This window comes from Petaurus breviceps, unplaced genomic scaffold, assembly GCF_028583685.1.
Source record: "Petaurus breviceps papuanus isolate PSGF00001 unplaced genomic scaffold, PetGlider_PUasm1.0 89983, whole genome shotgun sequence".
Taxonomy (NCBI): Eukaryota; Metazoa; Chordata; class Mammalia; order Diprotodontia; family Petauridae; genus Petaurus; species Petaurus breviceps.
Genome location: NW_027187150.1, coordinates 20,611 through 46,908, shown reverse-complemented (window position 1 = coordinate 46,908; position 26,298 = coordinate 20,611). Strand labels below are relative to the sequence as shown.

The window sequence follows — 26,298 nt, the reverse complement described above, 5'->3', positions numbered from 1 at the left end:
AAAGATGTGGAAAGGTTTGATGTACTAATGTGAATCAAATGAGCAGAACTAGAAAAATCTTTTGAATCATAATATCAGTATTTTTAAAATGGACAATTTTGAAGAATTTTATAAACTGATAAAGAATGAAATGAGCAGAGCCAGGAAAATAATTTATGCAGTAACATCATAAAAAAGAAGAAGACAAGAAATGTGTTCAATACAATAACCATTCATTATTCCAGATGACCAGTGATGAAATGTGTTATCCATTATGGAAGGATGATGGATTTGGGGTGTGATATTAGAAATATATTTTTATGTGTGACCATTGAGGGAATTTGTTTTACTTGACTATGCATATTTATTACAAGAAATTTGTTTTTCTCTGTTTTATTTTTTTATGATATTGAGGGGGTGGGAGAGAATATAGATTTTTTAAAAATATAGGATTGAGGGGTACTATAGATGTGAAATATTGCATTCATTTTTTACATGAGGTCATTGTATTTTTCATTTTGCTTAACTGTTTTACTTTGTTACAAGATGCCTCATAAAATGGTAATAATCTGAAAATGTAAATAATGTAAAAATAGAACACATCAATAATGCTCAAAATATATGTAACGAGCCAAAATTAAAGAAATAAATTACAGATCAGTGTAAGGAAAATATTTTTAAGCATTAGTTCTGTCCAACAATTGAATGAGCTATGTTGTGACATTAAATTACCTGTCTTTGAAAATATTTGAGTAAAAACTATATGATCATATATCAGGGATGGTATATATATATATATATATATATATATATATATATATAGAGAGAGAGAGAGAGAGAGAGAGAGAGAGAGAGGTTGGACTAATATCTTTCAGGGTCTTCCTTCTTTGTCTTTGTGTGACTGTATATTTTAAATTCATTATTCTTCTACAAGCAGAAAACATTCTGTTTAGGCTGTCAAACACATATATTTAAATTCTAGGAGCATATTCTGGAAGGAAGTCTGGGGTTATGGTTCTTAAAGATGCTGGGAAGTAAAATACCAAAATTTAAATTAAATTAAAATTCAAAATGTTTCAGCATTACCTGTTTGACTGCTTTAATTTCTGAGAAATGATTTCCTTTGGGATCATCTCAGAGTATTTATTAGCTTTAAATTTATGCTGCATATATTTTGATATGTACTTCTCTTCCCCCTTATAATATAGTCTCCTTGGGAAAAGGGATTGTTTCCGTCTTTGTTCTTGTATTCCCAATGCCCAGCACAGTATGTAACACTTATTGAATATTTGTTATTTCATTGATTTATTGACAAATTGATGCTTTTTTTTTTTTTGGTAATCTGAATGTTGCTTATTCAATTCCTTCCTTCCTACCAATAACCAAGAAAAGGTGCTAAACAGTATTTATTTAATTTTCATTCCAGTCTTTGATAGACAGTTTATGGAAAACAGGCAAAAAATATCTCTATAATACTTTGCCTCAAATTAAATATCAAAATAAAAAAGATATAGCTGACAGCCTAGGATGCCATTAAAAAAAAACTGAGACTTTCATAGATATAAGTACCTAAGTACTTACATTTATAAAGTGAGTTTTTAATAACATAGGTTTTAATTTTACTAATGTATATTCAGCTGATAGTAGTTTATAATTTGGGGAATAAAATGCATTATTTCTGGGGGCATCAGAAGAGCTTGTTCATGAATGGATAAAATTATTCTGTGGAGGATAATTTATAAAAGGAAGCAAGAACATGATGGAAGTGATACTACTAAAGTTTTCTAAAGTTTCTCTGTTCAACATCAATTGGTCTTGAGATGTAGGAGTTTGTTTGCCTCTTATTGATATCTCCTTTTCATTACTGTGTTCGATTTAGGCTGATTCTAAAGTCATTGAGAAGTGGGTGAATGGTGTGAAAGACTTCTTAATGACAGAGCAAGCCGTCCAAGGAGATGCTGAAGGACTTCAAAGACAACTCGACCAATGCAATGTGAGTTTTGCTGATCTTAGAAGCCTAGTGTAATAAATAGTAACATTTTGCTTTACCTTCCATATTATTTACTTCTACTATCAAAACTTGAAATGTATGAGATGATGAACTGTAGGTAAAGTATTCTTCTTTGTAAAAGTGTTTTGACTTTATTGTTAATAAAAGGACTTGAAGAGTTTTTACATTTTCATTTTAGTCATAATATTTGTGTTGAGAGATGGCCTGGAATTTTTGGATATAGAATTAGGCTTCAAATCAGGATTACCTGGTTTGCAAACCAGTTATTTTCCATCCTCATGAAATTATGCATTCAAATCCCCTTCATCAGACAGAATATTTTCTTGAAAGCACCAGCACAAATATACCTGAATTTTGTTTTAGCTTTTGTGATTAAGGTAATAGTTTATAAGAATTATGGCTTTAAAGGAATTTGTAGACCATCTAATTCTACCCTTTCATATTATATATGAGGTGGCTTGGTGGCTTGTTAGATAGACTTGCAATGCTAGACTTGGAGTCGGGAAGGTATGAGGTTAAATCTTGCCTCAGACATTATACCAGCTTTGTGATTCTGGCAAAACCAATTAACTCCTATTTTCCTCAGTTTTCACATCTATAAAGTGGGGGTGATAATAGTATATACTTTACTGGTTCTCATGATGACAGAATTATAATGATAATTACAAGACAGTTTTGCAAACCATAAATCATTGTAAAAATGTTAGCTTTTATTATTACAAATTGACTTTTTTCTTTTAAGGAATATTTTTAGTACATTAATTGGACTTTTTGTATGACTTATATTCATTTCATCTTTTAAAACCAACACCTAAATGTGAACATTTTTTTAATTAGCTATGTATTGTTTGTGGAATATGTAAATCTTAGTGCTTCATAATTTCAGAGTAGGGAGAATTACTTATATCCCATTTAGACAACTATATATACTGAAGCATTCAGGCAAAATGAATTACTTAAAGGTTAATAGCAAGTCAGTTGCTAGGGATCCTTGTCCACAGCCTTTGTTCATAAAGCCTTCCGAGTTATAAAAATAATAGCAGTACTTGTTACTGCAGTGATTCACCTCTGTGTCTCTGTGTATTCTCCCCATCAACTTACTGACGATGTTCATATTCATGAGAGACATCATGGAGTAGCTGCTGGCCTCAGAGTAAGGAAGAATTGTGTTCACGTATGGTTTCTGATGCAATTGAACTTTGTGACCCAGGTCAAGTAAAGCCTCCTCAGTGTCCCTGACTATATATTGCATGGAAAGTGCCAGCCTGTCCTGCTAGATAGAATTCTTGACCAGGAACTCCTTACACAAGTAAAATCACATCTAATTTTTTTTTAAATGTTCGTATATAAAGAAAGAGAGACATCAGGTAAATATGAATATTAGATGGATTGTTCTCTGCTTCCTGATTTCTCTAGCTTCCTCCAAGTTCTATCTAAAATCTGATGTTCTATTGGAAGCCTTTCCCTTTTCTTGTTCTTCTATCATGTCTGACTCTTCATGACCCCATTTGGGGTTTTCTTGGCAAAGATACTAGACTGGTTTGCCATTTCCTTCTCCAGCTCATTTGACAGATGAGGAAACGGAGGCAAACAGGGTTAAGTGACTTACCCAGGGTCACACAGCTAGTCAGCATCTGAGGTTGGATTTGAATTTAGGTTTTCCTGACTCTAGGCCCAGTGCCCTGTCCACTGTAGCATCTAGGTGTCCTAGCCTTTCCCAATCACCTTTGATTCCAGTTCCTTCCCTCTGTTGATCATACCCATTTTATCTGGTGTTTAGCTTATTTGTACAGAGTTGCTTTCATGTTGTCTCCCTCCTTAGACTTTGAGTTTCCTAGTGCATAGGCTTTCTTTTGCGTTTTTTTGTGTCCCCAGCACTTAGCATAATGCTTGAATATTGCATGTACTTCATGTGTTTTGAAAGACTGAGTAGGCAGCTAGTGGATAGTGGATAGAACCCTGGCCCTGGAGTTAGGACCTGAGTACAAATGTGGCCTCAGGCATTTACTAACTGTGTGATCCTGGGCAACTCATTTAACCCCTTCTCTCCCCACTCTCCCCCCCCCAAAAAAAAGTGAATGAAAGACTAATCTTGGAAACGACAACCTTGTTTCAAGTTTTGCCTTGACTATAAACTAACTGTTCCTGAAATCTCTTAGGACAATATTTTACAGATAGCATGAAGATCTATACTTTTGTAGGGAGTTTCCATATGAGGAATTCCTTATATCCAGTAAATCATTTGTCTATCTCACTCTCCCCTCAATAACATAACATTTTGCTTGTCTTTATAAGGAATGTGGCTGATCATAAAAACCCACACAATAATGTTTGACAAGACTTTGGTGGTTATTTATTCCAAGCCATATATGACTGATATATGAAAGAAATAATTTTGCAGCTTCTATTTCAAGGGAATTTAGAGAGAATCCACTATTTCTTTTTTTTTTTTTTTTTAAAGCAATCGGGGTTAAGTAACTTGCTCAAGGTTACACGGCCAGTTATTATTTCTGGGTGTGGTGTTGAGTATCTGAGCCCGGATTTGATCCAGGTCATCCCGACACTGGAGCTGGTGCTCTTACTCACTGAGCCACCTGGCCACCCCTAAGCAATTGGGGTTAAATAACTTTCTCAAAGTTACACGGCCAGGTGTTTCTGGGTGGGTGCTAAGTGTCTGAGCCCGGGATTCGATCTCCAGGTCTTCTCAACCCTGGAGCCGGTGCTCTTACTCGCTGTGCTACCTGGCCGCCCCCGAATCCACTATTTCTTAATGCGTCTGATTGTTCTTTTGAAATATTCTAGTTATTATGACCTTTCTAATATCAAGCCTATGTTTGCCACTTTGCAATTTTCACACATTTGGCCTAGTTCTGACTTCTGGTGCTAAAGAGTATATATCTAATCTCTCTACTACATAGCACCCATTCAGATACTTGTTGATCATTATCATGTGTTATGTGGGTCTTAAAAATGGTGTAGTTCCAATGTAATATTCATAGCACCCATGATCATTATAAATATACCTGCATAGTGCTCAATTGCAAAATACAACAGACTCTCCATTTAGAAGACAGAAGCAGAACATTTATTCAGACCCCAAAAACTGAATCCCCAAACCAGTAAACTGATTCCATCATAGTAGCAAAGAAGTTAGTAAGCCATAACAACACAGAGAGCCATAGCATCCTTTAGCCTTCCCACAAATCAATATAAGACCAACATTTACTCACAAGCCTATCTGTCTCTCTTGGGAATGTGCTCTATTCCCATCCATCTAGCTGACTCTGACTCCCAGCTTCCTGTGGGCTCCGTTCTACCCTTTAGCAAACTCCTCCGACCACAGGCTCCATGTGATTACATTCAGCCTATTAGGGGGCAGAGTTTATTTTCAAAGCAGGCAAGGTCTTCAAATTCCCTTAGACTTATTAAGGGGCAGGGAAGATCTTCAAATTCCCATTACCACTACAAATGGCAGTAATACTTAGCATTTATATCATAATTTAAAGGTTTGCAAAGTGCTTTACATATATGGTCTCATTTGATCCTCACCACAACCCTGTGAGATCGGTGCTATTATTATTATCATCCTCATCTTATAGATGAGGAAGCTGATGCAGAAAGAAGTTAAGTGATTTGCAGAGATTCATACAGCTAGTGTCTAAGGTAGGATTTGAACTCAGATCTCCCTGACTACAAATTTAGCATGTTCATACTTAACAATTCCATCTATTACCTGGTGTTCTGTTCTCCAGGATAAATATCTCCTTCCTTTAGCTAATCTTCATATTAAATATATGCAGGGCCCTTTATCATCCTGCTCTCCCTACTCCCGATATCCTCTTGTCTTTCCTGACTATGTTGTCAGGAACTGAACACTGTACTTCATGTGAAGTTTGACTAGGTGGGTCAGAACACAGAAGAGCTATAGTGCTTGACTGCAAAATATAACCTGCATAGTTGCTATCTTGCAAAATATAACAGACTTTCCATTTACAAGACAGAAGCAGAACACTTATTCACACCCCAGAAAACTGAATCCCCAAACCAGTAAACTGATTTCATCATAGTAGCAAAGAAGTTAATAAGTCATAACGGCACAGAGAGCCATAGCATCCTTTAGCCTTCCCACAAACCAATATAAAACCAACATTTACTCACCTCCTTTTTAAAAGATATGTTCCTTGGGGCGGCTAGGTGGCGCAGTGAGTAGAGTGCTGGCCCTGGAGTCAGGAGGACCTAGGTTCGTATCCAGCCTGAGACACTTGACACATACACACACACAAAAACTAGCAGTGTTACCTTGGGCAAGGCATTTAACCCCAATTGCCCTATCCTCCTTTTTTTTTAAAAAGCTATGCTTCTTTTAATGTACTCTATGACAAAGATTATCTCATCTAACTCCTCTATTTTATATATGAACAAACTGGGCCCCAGAAAAGCAAAGTGATTTATCTAAGGTTATATCATTAATAATTCCATATTCTGAGAAGACAAGAATTTGCTTGACTTCCATTCCAGTATTCTTTCTAACAGAATCCTATGTTATGTTTATTAAGATTGTTATAAACTTTTCTATAAATTCAAACAATCATGCCTGCAAGAGAAGGAATTAACTCTTAGAGAACCCTCTTAATATTTAACAAAGTAGAAACAAATAAATTGTCATAAAATTAAAAGACAAACCTATTTGTACTCTGTGTCCCTTTCCAAGTCCTCATTGAAATTTCTTTTCTTTTGTTTTTATTTTCCTAAACAAATGTTTTTATTATGTGTATAGGTATTTGTTAATGAAATGGAAACAGTTGATTCATCCCTCAAAGAAATGAAAGAAATAGAATCTGTTCTGAGAAGCCATCCAGTTGCTGGAGTTAAAACTTGGGTGCAGAAAGTGCTTGTAGACTCCCAGACACAGTGGGAGAAACTCAGCAAGCAAGTGAGTTTTCTAATCATAATTGTCTATATATTGTTTACTTAGTAATTGGCAAAACTTAAACCTGCTTCATTGTTTTTAGCATTTTTTAATTCTTCAACCAATAAGCATTTATTATCTCTTCCTCTTTCCTTTCCTACCTCTCCACTGGCAAAAAAAAATGAAAAAAAAAATCAAACCCTTCTCTCTTCTTTCTTCCCCTCCCCCCTTGTCAAATTTACCTTTAGATTCTTGGCTTTTTCTTCTTTCAAATAAATTTTGTTATTTTTTTTTCTATTTCTTTAAATTAACCCTAGGTAGTTTGAGTGATATGACACTGCATAAGTAAGTTAATGTAGGTGGTATTGTTATAGTTTATTGGCCCAGTCTAATGATGAACAATAAGTATCTTGCAGAGTATCTCTTTTTTTAATTAAAAACAGTAAAGACTGTTTTATGATTGTAGTCGTAATCCTGTAAGACTTGTAGATATTTTATAGATTCTGTAGTTACTTTGAAAGGATATTTTTTCTGTCTTTTCTACTTTTTTTCCCATAATACATTGTAAGTTTGATTATTATGTGAGATTTGCCTTTTTAGAGATGATTCCCAAAACTGAGTGCCCAGTTTCACCTACTACTTTTCATATCTACTTTGATATTTTGCTGATACCTCAAACTCATAAGGTCTAGATCCATCATCTTTCCTATTACATCTACACTTCATTTTACTGTCATTTTTTTCACTCGATGACAACAGCATTCTAGTTATAAATGCTAAAATCCTCAGTCATCTTTTATTCATCCATTTCCCTTATTCCCTATTCTCACATCTAGTCATTTGCAAAAACCTAGGAGTCTGTCTCTTGGAAAATTAAAAACAAAAACCAAAAACTTTCCCCTCCTTTCCACTTCTACTTTTGCTATTTTAATTCAGACCATTATTACTTTTATCTCTTGGACTATTATAATATGCTTCTAAACTAATTTCCTTTCTTCAAGTTATTCCTCTCAATAATATGTAAACATGTGCCAAAGTAATCTTTGCAATGAAAAAATCTCATCGTATTAAAATCTGCTTAAAAAAAAACTCAGTGTTTTTTACTTATTCTATACCCCAACAAACCAGGAAAACACACACACACACACACACACACACACACACACACACACACACATGATTTTTCTTTACTTTTTGAAGACCTACTCTTACTTCATTTTTTCTTTTAGGTGGGGAAGGCAATCAGGGTTGAATGACTTGCCCAGAGTCACACAGTTAATAAATATCTCAGGCCAGCTTTGATCAGGTCCTCCTGACTCCAGGGTTGATTGCTCTATCCACTTTATCACTTAACTCTGTGAATTTTTCCTAGATTCTACCAGTTAGGAATTCTCCCATCCTTGTACCTCTTTGGCCCCTCAATTTCTTGTTTTTTAAGCCCTTAATTGTTTTTCAAGTTGCGATGTAGTTAATTGTGTCTTATCATCCCAAACACCGAGGGTGGAGTAAGTATTTTATGCCTATTTGTTTCATTACTATGAATTCTTACTACCTCATTTTTCCACTGGGCCCAGGACCAAGGGATATATTCATGTATTTGTTGCTCAATTTTATTCTATTTAAATTGTTGCTGGGGAAGGGGAGCAAAACTGGGATAAATAATACTCTAGATAGATTTCATTTTGTTCTTTTCTCTTCCTACATCAGACTTTCCAATAGCTCCCAGCATAAAAAACACCATGAGAAAAATCAATAATATTGACATAATTGAACAACCCATTTAAGCCATACCCAAGGAGGAGAAAGATTGTTCATGTTATCCCCATTTTCCCCAACTGTCCTTGGGACATTGTTCACTTCCTAATAATTTAAAAGTTGCCAGTTGCCAACACTGGATTTTTATCACCAGCCTCTGTCCTTTGGGAATATAATGCTTAGCACTGATTCTTGATAAAATTAGACTTTTCATTGGATACTCCATGCATTTTTTATGGTGTGATTTTTAAAGCAAAGTTTCAAAATAATTTAAAAAAATTACCAAAATCTTTTTTTTTGGGTAACAACTTATCCTCTAGATTGCTATTCAGAAGAATAAGTTATCTGAAAGTCAGGAAAAAGCTATGAATCTGAAGAAGGACTTGGCTGAGATGCAAGAATGGATGACTCAGGCTGAAGAAGAGTATTTGGAAAAGGATTTTGAATACAAATCACCAGAAGAACTAGAGAGTGCTGTTGAAGAAATGAAGGTAGGAATATAATCCTATAAATATTGGATTTGGGCCATTTATTTCAATTTTGGGATGACAGTAATGTGTTTCCAGGAACAAGAGAGTTTGCCTTTTAGAAGCCAGCTCTGGCCTTAAAATCTTATGGTTCTCTCTTCTTACCTTTATATGTGAAACAACTTGCTTTTTTTTTTTTTTAAATGACTGAGACTCCCCAATTGCTAGCTAGTCTGATAGCCTCTCTGACACTTGGTAAGGCAACAGAACCCTTCACCACTACTTTGATAGCCAGTCAGCCCATAGCATTTATTTCCCTCAAGTTTGTACTATGTAAATTGTTCAGTGCACTTAAAAAAAATACACTGGGCACAGAGCCCAGCTTTCAAGTCTTGCTTCAGTTGTCCTTGAGTGTTTTAGCTGACACAGAAACTATTACTTTAAAGGGCATTTTGATACACTTGAGAACAAGTAGTGACTCTTTTTGGCCAAAATTTAATCTGCTTGAATGTACAAGGTGAAGAAAACGTCAAACCCTAGTACCTTTGCTGAAAATAGCATTGTATGTGGAAATAGTTTTGTTGCTTAGAGTCTTAGTGTTTTTGTTGGAACAAGTGCTTATTGATATAAGTGCCCTTGGGAGGCACTTACTGTTTATAAAAGTCATGTAAGGAATTTTGAATTGCCAAGAATCTTTAAATTATCTTAAAATTTTAAGAAGAGTTAATTGTCAGTCAATGGGTAACTGCCATTGCACTGATACCTTTTAAATTATTGAGGTTAATGTAATGGATGAGTGAATATTACTTCATTTAATACATATAATTAATATTCTTTGTATATTCCATTGGTCACACTTAATTCTTTAAGAACCTGGGAAATTATAATACAGAGAGATTATAGAAATTAAAAAGTATATCATTTTAGAATATTCCAAGTTGTCATGAGATACTATACTTTCTTTTCCAGAATAGGGGAAGAGTGCTGTAGAGAGAGATGAGAAAAAAAATAAAACCTGTAAAAACTTTTAATTCTTGTTAGTTCTTTATTGTATGCCTTTTATGGTTTTGCATGAAAATGTTAGAAGTTGTCATAATGTACCATTAATCAATATTCAAATGTAAATAGAAAGAAGGAAATTATAAGCCAGATATAATGATTTGGGGGATTTTCTGATATTTTATATCATCCTTGGAGCTTATCTCTCCTGTTAATGAGAAAATTTTGTGTGAAGACCTTGTGGTCATTGAAGATCAACTAAATTTCTTTTCTCCTACTGTAAGTGGCAGCATGGTCCAATGGAAAGTTAGAGGATGTGGGTAAGGTACTGAATCTGACTCGTACCTTTTGACCTTTGGGACCTGGACTGAGTCTCTTCAACTCCCTTGGCTTCACTTTTCTTATATGTCAAATGATGGGATTGGACTAAATGAATTCTGAAGTGATTCTGGCAGCTATTGAACGTGACTTAGGTGTTCAGCACCTCTGTTGATAAGTTTTATTGTGATCCTTAGGGGACCAATTGATTGAAACATATTTTGTTTCTTGTAAAGCAATCTGTACATTCTCCCTACTTCTTTAAAAATTTAGTATTTAAACTATTTTAGGGGGTCTTTTTGAAATGTAAATGTCTACGGAAGGAGGAAGGATATTATGGCAATAGCTCCTGAAGTCACTTGCATTATGCTACTATAGTGTTAAGTTGAATGTATGAAGTTGCCTTACAAAATAGTGTACTTATTATTTGGATTCATATTCAGATTTGTGTTGGCTCATCCCTGTAAGAGCACACACCCTTTGAATACCAGATTTAATAATCCTTTATTTACTGTTTCTGTCTTTGTGTAAAAAAAAAAACCCTTGAAATCTAGTCAATTATGATAACTGATTTAGATATTAAAGTTTAGAAAGAAAACAAAATAAAAACATTTAGAAAACAGTTGTGGAAGGGAGAAGTGGTTTAATATATTTTTTTCTTAATGTTTTATCCTCTCTTTCCACAGAGGGCAAAAGAGGATGTGTTGCAGAAGGAGGTGCGAGTGAAGATTTTGAAAGATAGCATCAAGTTGTTAGCTGCAAAAGTGCCCTCTGGTGGTGAAGAATTAACATCTGAGTTGAATGTTGTATTGGAAAACTATCAGCTTCTTTGTAATCGGATTCGAGGGAAATGCCATACACTAGAGGTTTGTTTTTTTCCCTCCCTCTCCCCCCTTTCATAAAAATATGCTTTGAATTTGTAGTCATCTGTGCAGGTTTAGGAATGAAATTGTCTAATAGTGTACTTATCTTTACTGCATATATCTATAGTTAATATAATACTTACGTGGATACATGGTCATAATGATATGAATACTGTTTCCAGTGGTGCATATTATAAGCCAACTACTCCTCCAGAACCCTTGTGCCTATTGTCCATTCTTCCTGTAGTCCTCTCTAGGGGGTCCTCCCAGGATACTCTTGGCATTGCGTGGATGCTAATGGAGCATATATATGGTATAGGTACCAGTTTGTCCTTGCTCTCACTCTGTGATTCAATCATCATTTTCCAGTTGTACATTTTTCTTTGTACAAATTTTTCTTTTTCTTTTTTGTTTTTGACTTGAGCTATTCCTTCTAATAAGTAACAAAAAAGAAAGAGGGAAGGGAAAGCATTTTAGCAAAACTAAGTAGCACATTGGAGAGGGAAGAAAAAGAAAAAAAAATTACATGATAATTTTAATATATATTTAAAAGGAATAACAAGTTGTACATAACAGATTGCAGTTTCACATGCAGTCGCTTTTAAAATTATACTGTGTATTAGAAATGCTTTCCCCCCATAAATTAAAAATAAATAAAACCAAGCTGCATACTTAAAAGATAGCATCTTAATTATGCCATTTTTCTATTGGTAATGTCCAGTATTTCACTCATGCCCCTCATGTGTTTCTCTTTTGTCTTATGGATGATCTGCAGCTGTGCTTCTTCAGAGACTATTATGGTTTGCAGTCAAATAATTCCTGACACCAGATAATTTATTATTAATTTCATTAATCCCTTAATGATGCAGAGTCTCCAAAATGAAACCCACAGTCACCAAATAATTCTGCCTAACTGTTCATGTAGTACAAACCAAATGGATAAAGATTGCCTGTTGTCCAGATTTTGACATACAATTGGGTGGAAAACACAAAGAGCTAATCCATCATTTTTTTTATGACTTTAGCAAATATTTCACAGATGGATTGGAACGAAAATTGAATAGGAGGAGAGTAGGCCGGTTTGCTTTGGGGAAATTAAGGAAAACTTTTAATAATCCAAACTTCTCTTTACAACTGTTTCATCTTTATACTCATTGACAGTAGGGATTGTTCCAGTGTGTTTATATTTGTATATATAGTGCTTAGCACATTATAGGCTCTTCATGGATTGATTAGCACCCATATTTTATATAGCTTACCTTAAAGGAAAGAAGACTAAACTAAGTATTCTGATCTAAGTTCTACAAGTAACCATTAATGTGATTGCTGGCAAATTTTTAGTTTTCTGGCTTTTTTTTTATCTGTAAAATTGCGTGTCTTGGATTAGATGTTTTCAATGATATTTTCTATCTTTGCTGCTATAATCAAGCAAAGGAAAAATGGAGAAACAATGAAGCAATATTTTAAAAGGAATTTAATATTGTTACTCTAAATTATTAAGCACAATATGCTTTGCTCTTGTGGGGAGAGTGCTGTTCTTAAATCTAGAAGGAATAGAAGAACCAATTCTAAATGTTACTTCTCATCATACTCTCCCTGAAACCATGTTCAAATCCCTTAAATCTCTGAGCCTTAGATTCATCACCTATAAAATGCAACTAGGAAAACCTGTGCTTCCAATTGGAGAACATATGAAACAAACTTTGAAATCTTTAATAATTCTACATAAATGTCAACCATTATTTTTATAAATAGGAATCAGTACACAGTGTAGCAAATGCAACTCCTTTTGTCTTTTTAGGTTTTAACTAAATGAGGATCACATATTGTATCTGAATGATCACAGGTTTAGACTTCATGATGTATAAGTGTAATGTCCCTATAATTTTCTTCAGTAATTTTTTCTTGAAGATATGCTCTATTTCATTCATTTGGTTAAAAATTGTCATTACACAACACAGTGTTATAGGATGTTAGATGTGGAAGACATCTATGATCAACAGTGACAATTAATTTCCTAAAACATTTATCATTTAATACTCTAAATTAGGGAATATCTTCCTCAAGTTGGTTTTTAGTGGTCAAAGTATTAGCTGTATTTTATATGAAAATTTCTTTAGATAAAAAAATAACTGGTTAGAACTCAAAGACTGGAATAGATAGAATTTGTAAACTATAAGAGGAAATAGTGGGAATGGAAACTATGGTTTTTTGGGGAAAAGAAGAATAGAGAGTAGGAGTGAGAAGAGAGGAAGAATCTAATATAATTTCCTTCTCTGTCTTACATTCATACAGAAGGAGAAGTTAGAGATTTTAGGAAGGCAAATTGGCCATGTATCTTGAAGGGAAGATAAACTAGGCATAAAAACTGCCAAAATTTAAGCAGTTGTCAGAAGTAGCAAAAAAAAATTCTAAACGACAAAGCACTATAGAGCTACTTCTAAGAAGAGGCGGATTGGTGTTGGTACCTTCAGAAGCAAGAAACAGTAACATTGAACCAATGTATGTTGTCCATGGAAGCAAAACATAATGATCTCAAATGCATTGAGATCAGAAGGATTATAGCTCTTCCTGAAGAATATGACAGGTCAAAATACCTGGACACCATACTATAAAAAATAATACAAGAAAATTGCCTAGAGCTTCTGAACACAGAAAGCAATGATTAAAAAGAAATACAGAGCTTGCCTTCCAAAGAAAACTCAAGGTTGCAAATTCTAAGGCACATAGTGGTTATGTTTAACAACTTAATTGTGAAATAACAGAATTATGCAAGCAATAAGCAGAAAGACCTTCAGTAAAAGAAAGAAAACTTAAATGACTAATCTGTACTCATCAGAAAATGCAGGAGGGAATGGAATAATGTGTTCTAAAAAGCAATAGAGCTCTAGATGTAGTCCACGACTTGCCCTACAAATCTTAACTTCAATCATAAGTGAAAAAAAAAAAGAACTTTCAACAACAGAACATTCTTAGAAACCCAGACCTGAAGAGGTTATTTGAAAGGTAAAAGGAGTAAATGAATGCAGCCACTAAGGACACCTCAAATACAGTGAAGAGAAACAAGCAAGGCACTTCTTTCTAAATGTGCTGAAGGAGGAGCAGTAAAGTATATATAAACAGCCAGAGGTATCTTCCAATTGAATGTGTATTCAGTTCTGGCCTTTTCACTGATACAGGGTTGTGGAAGGGGGAGGGGGTGGAGGGAAGGGGAGAAAGTGAGGAAAAAAATAAAAGAAGTAAAGAGGGTCATTAAAATATCTTCCAAAAAAATTGCCTATAAGGGAAAAGAGAGAAGATCAGAAATAAGAACAGTCAAGGAGGATAGCTTTGAAAGCAGCAAGTTAAATGTTTTATATATTTAAAAAGAAAAGTTACATAAAAAGTGATCTGCATTTTCATGGATAATTATCTTCTTCTGTTTTGCTATATATATATGTATATATATATATATATATGTTTGTATGTATTATTGCATTGTTTATTATGATATAATATACTTTTTTTGAAAGCTTCCAACCTAAACTCTGCCCTTTGTTTTCTTCCAAAATCAGAATTTCTTAACCTATTTTTGTGTCAGGGCCCTTTTGGCAGTCTGCTGAAACCTCTGGATTCTTTCTCAGAATAATGTTTTTAAATTCATAAATTAATACAAAGGATAGCAAAATAAATCAATTATATTGATATATAGTTATTAAAAATTTTTTTAAACAAGTTCATGAATTCCAGCTAAATTACCCTTGTCTGTAAATTTAGACTTCTTTTCTATGGTCTTGTTTAATCTCCTAACTTGTCTTTTGATTTCCATTTTGCTTCCAGTGCAAATTATATTTAAAAAATAAAGTTGAAATGATAGGAAAATATCAGAATGCTGCTTTAGTGTCAACAAAAATTTGCTGGATATTTACGAATGCTTTCCCCCATGTTTTATTTCTTCTTCTGATCTCCCTAAATTTTCACTGCCTTCTTATCAGATATTAGATTACTTTCTAATTTTTTTTTCCATATTGTGGTAGATGGTGTTATAACTAGTCATTTGAACTATGCTTGTTAAATGAAATTATCCTTGATTAAGCAGAACGTGTAGATATATGGAGATACTATTATGTGTTCATTGCCCTTCAGACTAATTTGATTTGTCCTCATTTTAGGAGGTATGGTCTTGCTGGATTGAACTGCTTCATTATTTAGAGCTAGAGACAATCTGGCTAAATACTTTGGAAGAGAGAGTACAGAGCACTGAATCCCTGCCTGAGAAAGCAGATGCTCTCAATGAAGCCCTTGAGGTACTTTAGAGCCATCTTTTTAAATGTGTGATAATTTCCTCTTGTCTTGCTACTCTCAGATTCATCCTGGGCTAAAATAAAGAAGACAGTTTCTTACAGGGCTATTTTGTTCTTTGGAAAGTTGCATTTTTAATGAGCATAATAATCAGCTTTTACTATTGCTGAAGGCTGTAGCAGCTTCTGCATGTGTGAAAAGCACTCTTGGTATGCTAATCATCTCAGGATCCCTGTGTGAGAGGCAGGTATTCATATAATCACATTTGAGCGATTGTGAATCAAAGGCCAAGAAATAACTTGTCAGAAGCTGCCAAGTGGATGAAAAAAGTCTGGGATAAAAATCAGTTTTCTGAATGACTTTTACTTTTCATTCTACAATTTTTATTATTACTAATAGAACTATGAGAGACAGTGTAGGATAGTGGTTAGAAATCTGGCCATATAGTCATGAAGGCCTGGTTTCAAGTCCTTCTTATAATACATCCTAACTGTGGTCCTAAGCAGGTCCCTTAATTTCCCAATTGCCCCCTTCAGCTCTCTGAAACTATGAATGGCAGAAAAGGTATCTACCTTGGTATGGGAGGATTTTCACTAGGAATTCTCTGTCTTGATGAAATTTGGTCTGGTGCAAAAATAATGCATACAAAATAAATACCACTATTGTTTCTTAGAGTGTTGTACCTTGATTAATGAGAGCAAGACCCAAGTTATAATTTAGAATGGACCTTTTATTAAAACGCCATATTGGCTGATCAGGCTACATGGTTGGCTGAGCAGTTACTACCACATGTCCCAGGTATAGCAATAGCAGTAGCAGCCAGCAACATCCCCGATCGGGGGCAAAACCTCAGCTTATAAAGGGGGCCTTAAGTAAGCAGTGATTGGTCAGTATACCTTGAAATTCCTGCACCTGACCCAGAAGCCCACCCACTTCTATGCAGGTGAGCTGACTGGGAAAGGGCTGAGACCCAGTGGGGGAAGCAGAGCTGACCTTGCAGTCTGCTCACTTCCTTGAGGTAGGGGGGATGGAGAAAACCTGGCACAACAAGAGTAGTTATTATACTGGAAACCAAAATCCATTTTATTTTATTTTTTTGTAATTGGTATAGTGTAGTTTGTCTCCCCGATGAACGGAATTTTTTGGGAATTATACCAGAACAATGATATGATAATGTAGTTTATTGACAACATGACCTAATTAGAAAAAAGAAATGTATTATAAGGCTGCATTCAATTAATGAATTTATTTTATTCTTTAAGTATTTGAGGATGGGGTGGCCGGTGCTATTGGCATGTGGAAACAGTTGTAATGCAGGTAATTGATGAAAATGATTTGGTTTGGAATAGTGGTCTGGGGCAATGGGGAAGTCAGAGGTGAGTTGAAGAGAACTTCTTCAAATTGGTAATTGTGTATAAGATAGATTGTCCATCAAGAGTAAATTGAAATGTGCTAAAATAAATGCAGGATAAGAACTGGAAGGTGCCAATATTCAGTTTTATAGTCTTGACATAAAGTAACTCCTCATATCACAAGTTTGTTTTGTTTTATTTTTTTCCTATTTAGTCTTTGGAATCAGTTTTACGCCACCCAGCAGATAATCGCACTCAGATCCGTGAACTTGGTCAGACTCTAATTGATGGTGGGATTCTTGATGACATAATCAGCGAGAAGTTAGAGAACTTCAATAGCCGATACGAAGAATTGAGTCACTTGGTAAGAGTACACAGTACTCATAAATGATGATGAATGTTTATTGCTTCAGTTTAAAGGAAGGGCAACTAAGGAAAATAGAGTTTTACCCTGTAGGAAATGGTCCGGCTAAAGTCAAGCAAAATCATAAAGTTGACCTGACCGGGTTCTTCTTGCATCACCCAAAAGGCCTTTGATATTATTTCTAGCCAAAAATTAAATTCATTTCCTTTTGTGTATAGAACTTTATAGTCTTAATCAGATAAAATGCATTTTTATATTTAACTTTTGAGGTTAAATAGTGTTTGGTCTTATAAAAAATAGAGTTCAAATTATTTTGATCAGTGATATATTGGAATATCTCATTAAGTATCTTACCTTATTAATATGTCAACAGTACAAATAAATTTCTTTAAATACTTCTTTGTATTCTATGGTAACATGAAAGATAAATTTAACTGTAAAGTGGTAGGAATATTTAAAGTTTTATAGTAAATGGTAGTAATAATATGCAAAATGCAGTGAAAAAAGTGGGATGTAAATTTTATTGATCTAAAGCAAACATTGCACATAGCAGGTCCACACAGCAATATTATATATATATATATATATATATAAACATTTATAAGATACTAGAATTACGTCTGATTACTTTTAACATGTTGAAAAACTACATAGAATTATCTTGTCATTTTTTCCTACCTTGATCATTTTGCAAACCATGATAATTTGTATTTATATTTATAAAATTATTTTCTTTTGAAAAACATGTATCTCAAACCAAAAGCAATTATAATAGGCATTAATGACACCATAGAAATTTTCCCTGACAAACACAAGAATAAAACATGGTTGCATACTTTACCCACCATTTTTCAATACAGTTATAGAAATGTTAGCAATAAGACAGTAGACAGAAATTAAATTCATAATGAGGCAAAGAAGAGACAAGACTATCCTTAGTTGTTAATGATATGATCGTTTATTTATAATATTCTAGGAAATCAGCAAAGAAACTAATTGAGACACTAAACATCTTCAATGAATTTCGAGACTTCACGATAAACCCTTAAAATCAACAATATTTCTCTATAATTTTTAAAAAGTCCAAAAGGCAAAATAGAAAGTTAATTTCAAAATAAGTACAAAATTTATAAAATATTTTGGAGTTATTCTACCAAAGCAATATAATATTTGTATAGTTTGTAATAAATATGTTTCTTTAAGAAATGAAAGACACCTTATATAATTAGAGCACTCAGTTCTTGTTGCTGGGCCATGCTAATATAATAAAAATGATAATATTACCAGAGACCCTTTGTTGCTTTACTAATGTAGAATTAGCAATGGCATACTTTATCAAATCTAATTAAAGTTGCAACAATTCACTTAGGAGAACAAATGACTAAAGATATCAAGGTAAATAATGGAAAAAAGTTAAGGGGGAGGGAATAGCACTTCCAGACCTCAAATTATATTATAAAGCAGCGGTCATTAAGATTATTTGTTACTGGTTAAAAAGTAGAAAAAAGGATATCAATGCAGCTGACTTGGCAAAGTCTAATCAGAAATCAGAACTTACTTTTCCTATCTATAGTAAAAGAGAAAACATAAGAAAAGGAACCCCCATTTGCTATGACCTACTAGGAAAATTGAAAAGCATTTTGATAGAAATTAAGCTTAAACCAATATCTTATACAAAAATATAAAATAAATTCAAAATAGATATATGACTTGAACGTGAAAGATAATACCAGTAAAATGTTACAAAATCAGTTGATCATGTATGCCTTTCCTAGCTATAATTAGGGAAATTAATTCTTAACACAAGGAATAGAAGGAAGTAAACATGATTAAATGAATAACTTTGATTATATGAAATTGAAAAGTTTTTGCACAAACAGATTTAATGCATCCAGGATAAGAATTGGAAGCAGTCAGCTGGCATCTTTTTAAAAATCTGATCTCTCTGGTAAGAGTTTGATATCCAAGATATAAAATTAATAGAAATATGTAAGACCAAAAGCCATCCCCTAATAATTAAAAAATAAGCTAAACAATTCTTTTAAGAAAAATTATACATCATTAATAGTGCGCATTTCAGTCTTTTAACAATTATATCAAAGAGTGCTCTATTATTTAATAACAAGAAAAATGGAAGTCAAAATAATTCTGAAATTTCATTTCACAATATCTGGAAAAATTGGCAAAGATTATGCAAACAGTAACTCATATTTCCATTGCCTTTTAAGGCAGTTTGAAGTACCATAAAGTAAAAATGACTTCCCAAAGTCAGTTTCCCTTAACAGAACCAGGATTTGAAGCCAGTTCTTTTGACTCCATATTTCCTGATCTTTGTTCTTATGCTTTGTTGTTTTTTAATGTTGTTTATGAAAGATAGATAATTTTGTGAGGCCTGGCATTTTATGTTTTGCTTAGAGAAAAGTATAAGTATCTTTCTTTGTTACAGTTGAATGGCATCTTTTCAATGAGTGTTCTTGTATGGTAATTACTTATCTAAATGAAGTCATAGCTTCCTGAATGGTGATGCTTTGCCATCTGTTTCTTCTTTTTGTGACCTGGAATGTATGGATGCTATTATATTGATAGTTATCCCTAACTGAGTGTATATGGAGCTTCTTAATACTTTTTCTCCTCTGTAGGCAGAGTCCAGACACATTTCTTTGGAAAAGCAAGTACAGACTATGAGGGAAACTGACCATATGTTGCAAGTCTTGCAGGAAAGCCTAACAGAGTTGGATAAACAGCTTACCACATACTTGACAGATAGAATAGATGCCTTCCAGGTTCCACAGGAGGCTCAGGTAATTCCTCAGTTACATAAACTTTTTTGTGTTTTCAAATCATGGTACAATGAATGGTTCCTGCCAGTTCCTGGAGACAGCACATTTTATGCAGATGCACTAATTTCATAATGAACATTTTCAATTTTTATTTTTCTTGCAATTTGTTATGGTCCAAGAGGCTCTATATATTTCATGTGGGCAGCTCTTTAGAGCTTATTTTAGCTCCTCCTTCCATTAAGAACATGTGGAAAATAATAATTATAATCAATCACATTTATAGGGCTCTTTAAGGTTTAGAAAGCACAAATAAGGTAGAGTTTTGAACTATAAGAAATTTTTGGATCATTTAGTCCAACTTCCTCATTCTACGGATGAGGAAACTGAAGACCAAAGAAGGGTGTAGTACTTTTGCTTCAGGTATCATGTACCAGAGTTGAATTTGAACTGAGATCCCCTGATTTCTGTTCCAGCACCGCTTTTACTTTTTTTTTTTTTTTTGCCTTTTGGAGGGCAATTGGGGTTAAGTAACTTGCCCGAGGTTACACGGCTAGTATTTTTGTGTGGGTGTTAAGTGTCTGAGGCCAGAACTGAACTCAGGTCCTCCTGACTCTGGGGCTGGCACTTTACTCACTGCGCCACCTAGCTGCCCCCCCTGCATTTACTCTTGCTATAGTGCCAGTGACCCTGGCTAATTTGGAGAGTCTCCCATAATATTTTCTATTATTTCTTTGTGTACAGTTTCTTTCCATGGCCTATTTTAAAAGTCATCCCTCCTTTTAGCCTTCACTCTTTTCCTTTGCCAGAAAATGCATGCCGAAATCTCAGCACATGAATTAACACTGGAAGAGCTGAGAAGAAATATGCGACCTCAGCCACCTCCTTCTCCGGAAGGCAGGACCCCTCGAGGAGGAAGTCAGATGGATTTGCTGCAGGTAAAGGAGCAGAAGATTCTGGTCCCATCTTTCAAGACAGATGGACACGCAGAAATAAGTGATCATTTGTTAATTTTTAATGAGTTTAATCATAGACTGATAGAACTGAGATACATTTGAGAGATCAACTAGTCTAACTCCTTGTTATATAATTGAGGAAATTGATGTCCTAAGAGATTAAAAGACTGAGCCAAAATTATGTAGTTATGTAGCTGGGAATTGAACCCATTTCTGTGTTCCTTTACCATCTGGTACACTTACCGGATAGTATAGGAACTACAAAGAAGGAGCTTTGAGTAGGAGAAGCAGGTTCAAGGAAAGACTTTGAACTCCTTAGCTGTTACTGATTTTATGAGACATGGGATGGAAATATGTTGCTTGAAAAAAGTACTATTTGTGTCCTGGTGTACCACTATATATACACATTGAATTTTGTTCATTGGTAAGAAAAAAAAATCTAATTTTATAGAGGCATTAAAAAGAAAAGGGGTCACCAGATTTGGATACTGATATTATAGATATTTGTCCTGTTACTGAGGTTCTAGAAAAACACCCTGCTGGAGTAAATGATGCTTCTAAGACTGATTCCTAAGAATGATAAAGTTTGAATTTCTTTTTGGAGGGGGGAAGGCAGGGCAATTGGGGTTAAGTGACTTGCCCAAGGTCACATGGCTAGTAAAAGCGTTAAGTGTCTGGGGCTGGATTTGAACTCAGATCCTCCTGACTCCAGGGCCAGTGTTCTATTCACTGCACCACCTAGTCACCCCAAAAGTTTGAATTTCTCTCATTCAGTTTTATCATTCACTTTTCAAAGATAAAGAAGCAATTTGTCAAGGTAACACTTGGTTCTAGTTAACTCAGGAAATTATTTGATCATGTAGATTCCTAATTATTGATTAACTATGGATTTTATACTTGGGTTCACTGCAGCATTTTAATTTATTCTAGAATACTCAAGTTTTACGTTATAAAGGGTGGTTGATCTTCAGCAGTTAAATTGATGGTAGCATAATTAGGTGTGAATTTTTTCTTATATTAAACATTTATTTTTATTATCATTATACTCATCATTGTCAATGTTGTCATTGTCATCATCATCATATTCATCATCAGCGGAAACTTCGTGAAGTGTCCACAAAGTACCAACTTTTCCAGAAGCCTGCTAATTTTGAGCAGCGTATGCTTGATTGCAAGCGGGTTCTAGATGGCGTAAAGGCTGATCTTCATGTTTTGGATGTGAAGGATGTAGATCCAGATGTAATTCAGAGTCATTTGGACAAATGCATGGTAAGGCAATGTCTCTGCTGGAGAGAGAGAGAGAGAGACAGAGAGACAGAGATAGGTTGCACGTGCATCATTTTTAACCTTTTTTTTTTTTTTTAAAGAAAATGCACTACTTAAAATTTAAATTTCTTTGTGGTATTTGAGTCTTGGTAGTAGGGCTACATTTTCTAGAATTTTTCCAAGCATCAGAGTCAGTCCCACTGGTTTATTGTCTGCAGATTCTCCCCCCTCCACAAAGATGTAGTTTTTTCTGGCCCAATGACTTCATCAAACGCAGCTAAGTTTTATCATTTTATCTCCTTATTTATTGTGATTGTCAATTGTTGGTTTTTTTTCCTGTTATTTGTGGTGCAAATGTCATTGTCCCGGGCAGACACAAACAAACAACAGAAGCAGAAAAAAAGATTTGAGGACCCTTGCTGTCTTTTCCTGTCAGTTATGGTCAGACAGTAGTTCTATGTCTTCATTGGTACCCTTTTCTCCCAATGTAGTTTAAAAAACAAAAAACGCTTTATTATTCTGAGCTTCCCTTACCATTCTAAAATATTTCATGTGATATCTTGCTGTTATTCTTGTCTTGACCATTGTAAGCCTGTGAAACTATAAATCATTCAACAAGTGTTTATTGAATAGCCACTATATGCTTAGCACTAGGCTAGGCCCTGGGGATACAGGTACAAAGAGTCAGTCTTTCTCAAGGAGCTTCTGGGAGCTTAGAAATGATATAGTTCATGTGTGAAATTTGCTGAAGCTAAAGCTTCTGTCTTTGACTTTTCTTCCATTTTTATATTTGTTTAGCTTAGAGTAATGATTTCTGAACTTTTCAAAATTCATTTCTAGAAACATGCTCTTTCCCTCTGAACACTGATAGTTGTACGTAGGTAGAATAGAGCTGATAGTAGTCAGAGCTTGGATTGTCAAAATTGTAGCCCAAGCATCTAGCATATGTTTATTTTTCAGGCACATCACTGATCATGAAAAGTTATTAGGAAAAGGACTGACCATTAGAAATGGTTGTACCAACTAAAAACAATTTCCTCCCCATTTGGTCAGAATACTTTGTTAAGTCTGGGTGCCACACACAGATAATGAATTCCTACACATGATCCAGAGCTCGTGAAAAATAGATTGGGGAAATGTTCCCTAAAGTCTTTGATAATGTTAATTATTTGTAATATCATTTTCTTTAGATAACTATTATGTATGATACTTGATACCTTTTCAATTTTTTTTAATTATCAAAGTCATTTGGCTTTTAACCATGGTTTACTTATCACCTTGAACTGATTTTCCTCCAGGTTTAAATTTAAGAAATAAAAAAAAAGTTTTTAAAATATTTTGTTTTTAAACATGTTATGCTATTGACCCAAATTACTGGAGATTGATAATTTTTCCTGAAATGTGGAATTTTCATTCTTTTTTTTTTAAAATAAAGAAACTCTACAAAACTTTGAGTGAAGTAAAACTTGAAGTAGAGACTGTAATCAAAACTGGAAGGCAGATTGTGCAAAAGCAACAAACAGACAACCCGAAAGGAATGGATGAACAGCTGACTTCTTTGAAGTTCCTCTATAATGACTTGGGTGCACAGGTAAGAAGATTGTACTGTTTTGTTAAGGAAAATATGTCTGTTTAAAAAATAGCTCACTGCTAGGAGACCTGACTTGTTTCATGCATCTGATTTCTTTTGAAATAATTTTTCCCTAGATTTTATTGTACTATTTACTATACTTTGAAATTGTGAGTTATATATTTGAAAATTTTAATTAGATATTCATTATAGTTATTTACACAGAACCTGCTTTCTATATTCTATTTTTTAGTTTAATACAACTTTTATTAGTTTTGCCATTGTCAGTTGATTTTTTAATCCTTCTACTGGTAATATGGGAAAACCTAAAGTTATCTTTTTAAAAAATATTTTGTCATTGTTGAATGGTTTAAGTTGTGTCTGCCTTTTCATGACCCACTTTAGTGTTTTCTTTGCAAAGATACTAGAGTGGTTTGCCTTCTCCTTCTCAAGCTCATTTTATAGATGAGGAAGTGGAGGAAAACAGGGTTAAGTGACTTTCCCAGGGTCGTATAGCTAGTGTCTGAGACCAGATTTGAACTCTGGTCTTCCTGACTCCAGGCCTTGTACTCTATTCACTTCACCATCTAGCTGTCTTTTTTTTTTTTCTTAAATGTTGGTCATTAAAAATCTTAATCCTCCAATTTTCTCCTCTACTTCTTTTCTTTCCCCTTTTCCATTGTTTTTTTCCACTTAGAAGGGAGGAAGAAAGCCTTTACTAATGCAATTTAGCAACTACTTTGCATTTTAAAAAGATCCTAGAGGGCACTGAAATTTTGACTCATTTGACCAAAGTCATAATGAACCTAGCCCAAGTCTTCTGACTCACAGGTCCACTTTTATATTCTGTTCTGTCTTTCCCAGACTCCATTATTTCCATATCATTGCTTCAAGCCACAGTATAACCCAAACATTAAGGCATAGGTAATTCATGTTAATATGCCAGCATTTTTAAGTCCTTCTAAAATACATGCATAATTTGGTTATTTTGAAGGAACCACAGAGAGAGAAGCTGTTGGATGTTTTACATTGAGGCACTCAAAAAATCTAATTGCTTAATGATTTGACTTATTTTAGAATCTTTGCCTTGAAGCCAATAAAGAAATAAAAACTGTGAAGTTGAAATGCAGCTTAGTTATAGATGTTGTTCTGAATTATGCTGCAGTTATTGAATATTAAATACACCCAGATGAAATATGATGGAAATCTTTCTACTAGCCCAGAGGAAAGTGGTTAGAATGTTGTTTTCACTCTCACTTTACTTTAGTTTAACAATTAGACTCTATAGCATTGAATTTTTAGTCAATTACAGCCTCACTATGCTGAGAAAAAATTGTAGGTCTGGGACCAAATTATTTTAAGGACATTGTAATCAGAAATGTGCAATATGGACGATCTTCTCATCATTATACAGTTGCAGTTACATATAAAAATTTACTAGGCCCATTTATTTTGTGCACATTTTATAGATGGCTGTGGCATTACTGTCAACCGGACCAAAAACTTTTATTGTGACTGTGGTTCTCAGAGTTGTGTAATGAAATGATTAAAAATTGGAGGCTAATTCTACCTTAAGCATTTAAAAAAATGTTTTGATTGGAATAAAACTTGGATACCCAGGTATAATTTATTGCAACACATGTTGCAAATTGTTTTTATCATGACTTTTTTTTTTTTTCACAAAATAAATCTTACTATGATGTCATTACTTCCTGGGTATCTGATTAGTCAAATAGATATAATTTAGATATTTGGTGTCTTACTGGTATTTTAGATATTTTCCCCCAAATTTTCCAGAAGCTTAGATTCACTTGACCTGATTCTTCTATGTAGAAAAAAATTACTCCCTTTTAGCTGATGCTTTAACCCTTTTATTCTACAGAAGTAATTTTAGTTAAATTGTCATGTACTGGCCATTTAATGCAACTCACAGTAGGTGTTTAATCAGTGTCTATTGATTGATTACTTATTGATAATACTATTTTTGATTTTTGTCTATGCCATTTATAATATTCATATTGTGTATTTTTTACAATCCACATATATTATAATACATATAATATGTATTCATATACATGAGGACAAACATTTTATTTATCTCATTTCTTTTCAGTTGTCTTAGAATTTCATTTGAAGATAATCTGCTTTTACATGAAAAGTATTAGTAAATGTGTATTTACATAAATGCTTTTACTTCTCCTATAAGTTTATCTCCACATTGGTTAACTCATTGATACACACAAATATTTATATAGTGCCTTTCTCCCAAGAATTTCAAAAGACTTTTTACATTGTTAGCCACTTATAGTGATTGTCTAAATCAGTCCCTGTGCTATTTTATGGAATAGGAGAATGAGAAACTGTAGCATCAAGCACCCCAAGCTCGTCCTCAGGGTTTGCAGCTACCACAGGTTCTTGGATCTGCTTTGTT

At 34.0% G+C, this 26,298-nt stretch overlaps 1 protein-coding gene across 8 annotated transcripts in view; it reads left to right on the top strand.

Moving 5' to 3' along the window:
* LOC138176559 (utrophin-like) overlaps positions 1-26,298 on the top strand; it is a 382,659-nt gene that overhangs the window by 344,977 nt on the left and 11,384 nt on the right. For all 8 annotated transcript variants that reach the window (XM_069107338.1, XM_069107343.1, XM_069107341.1 and 5 more), the window contains 10 exons: positions 1,859-1,972; positions 6,768-6,923; positions 8,975-9,145; positions 11,125-11,304; positions 15,453-15,587; positions 17,149-17,298; positions 19,938-20,099; positions 20,885-21,013; positions 22,127-22,300; positions 23,733-23,888. In XM_069107338.1, the coding sequence (XP_068963439.1) occupies positions 1,859-1,972; positions 6,768-6,923; positions 8,975-9,145; positions 11,125-11,304; positions 15,453-15,587; positions 17,149-17,298; positions 19,938-20,099; positions 20,885-21,013; positions 22,127-22,300; positions 23,733-23,888 (1,527 nt within the window). The remainder of the gene's footprint in view (positions 1-1,858; positions 1,973-6,767; positions 6,924-8,974; positions 9,146-11,124; positions 11,305-15,452; positions 15,588-17,148; positions 17,299-19,937; positions 20,100-20,884; positions 21,014-22,126; positions 22,301-23,732; positions 23,889-26,298) is intronic.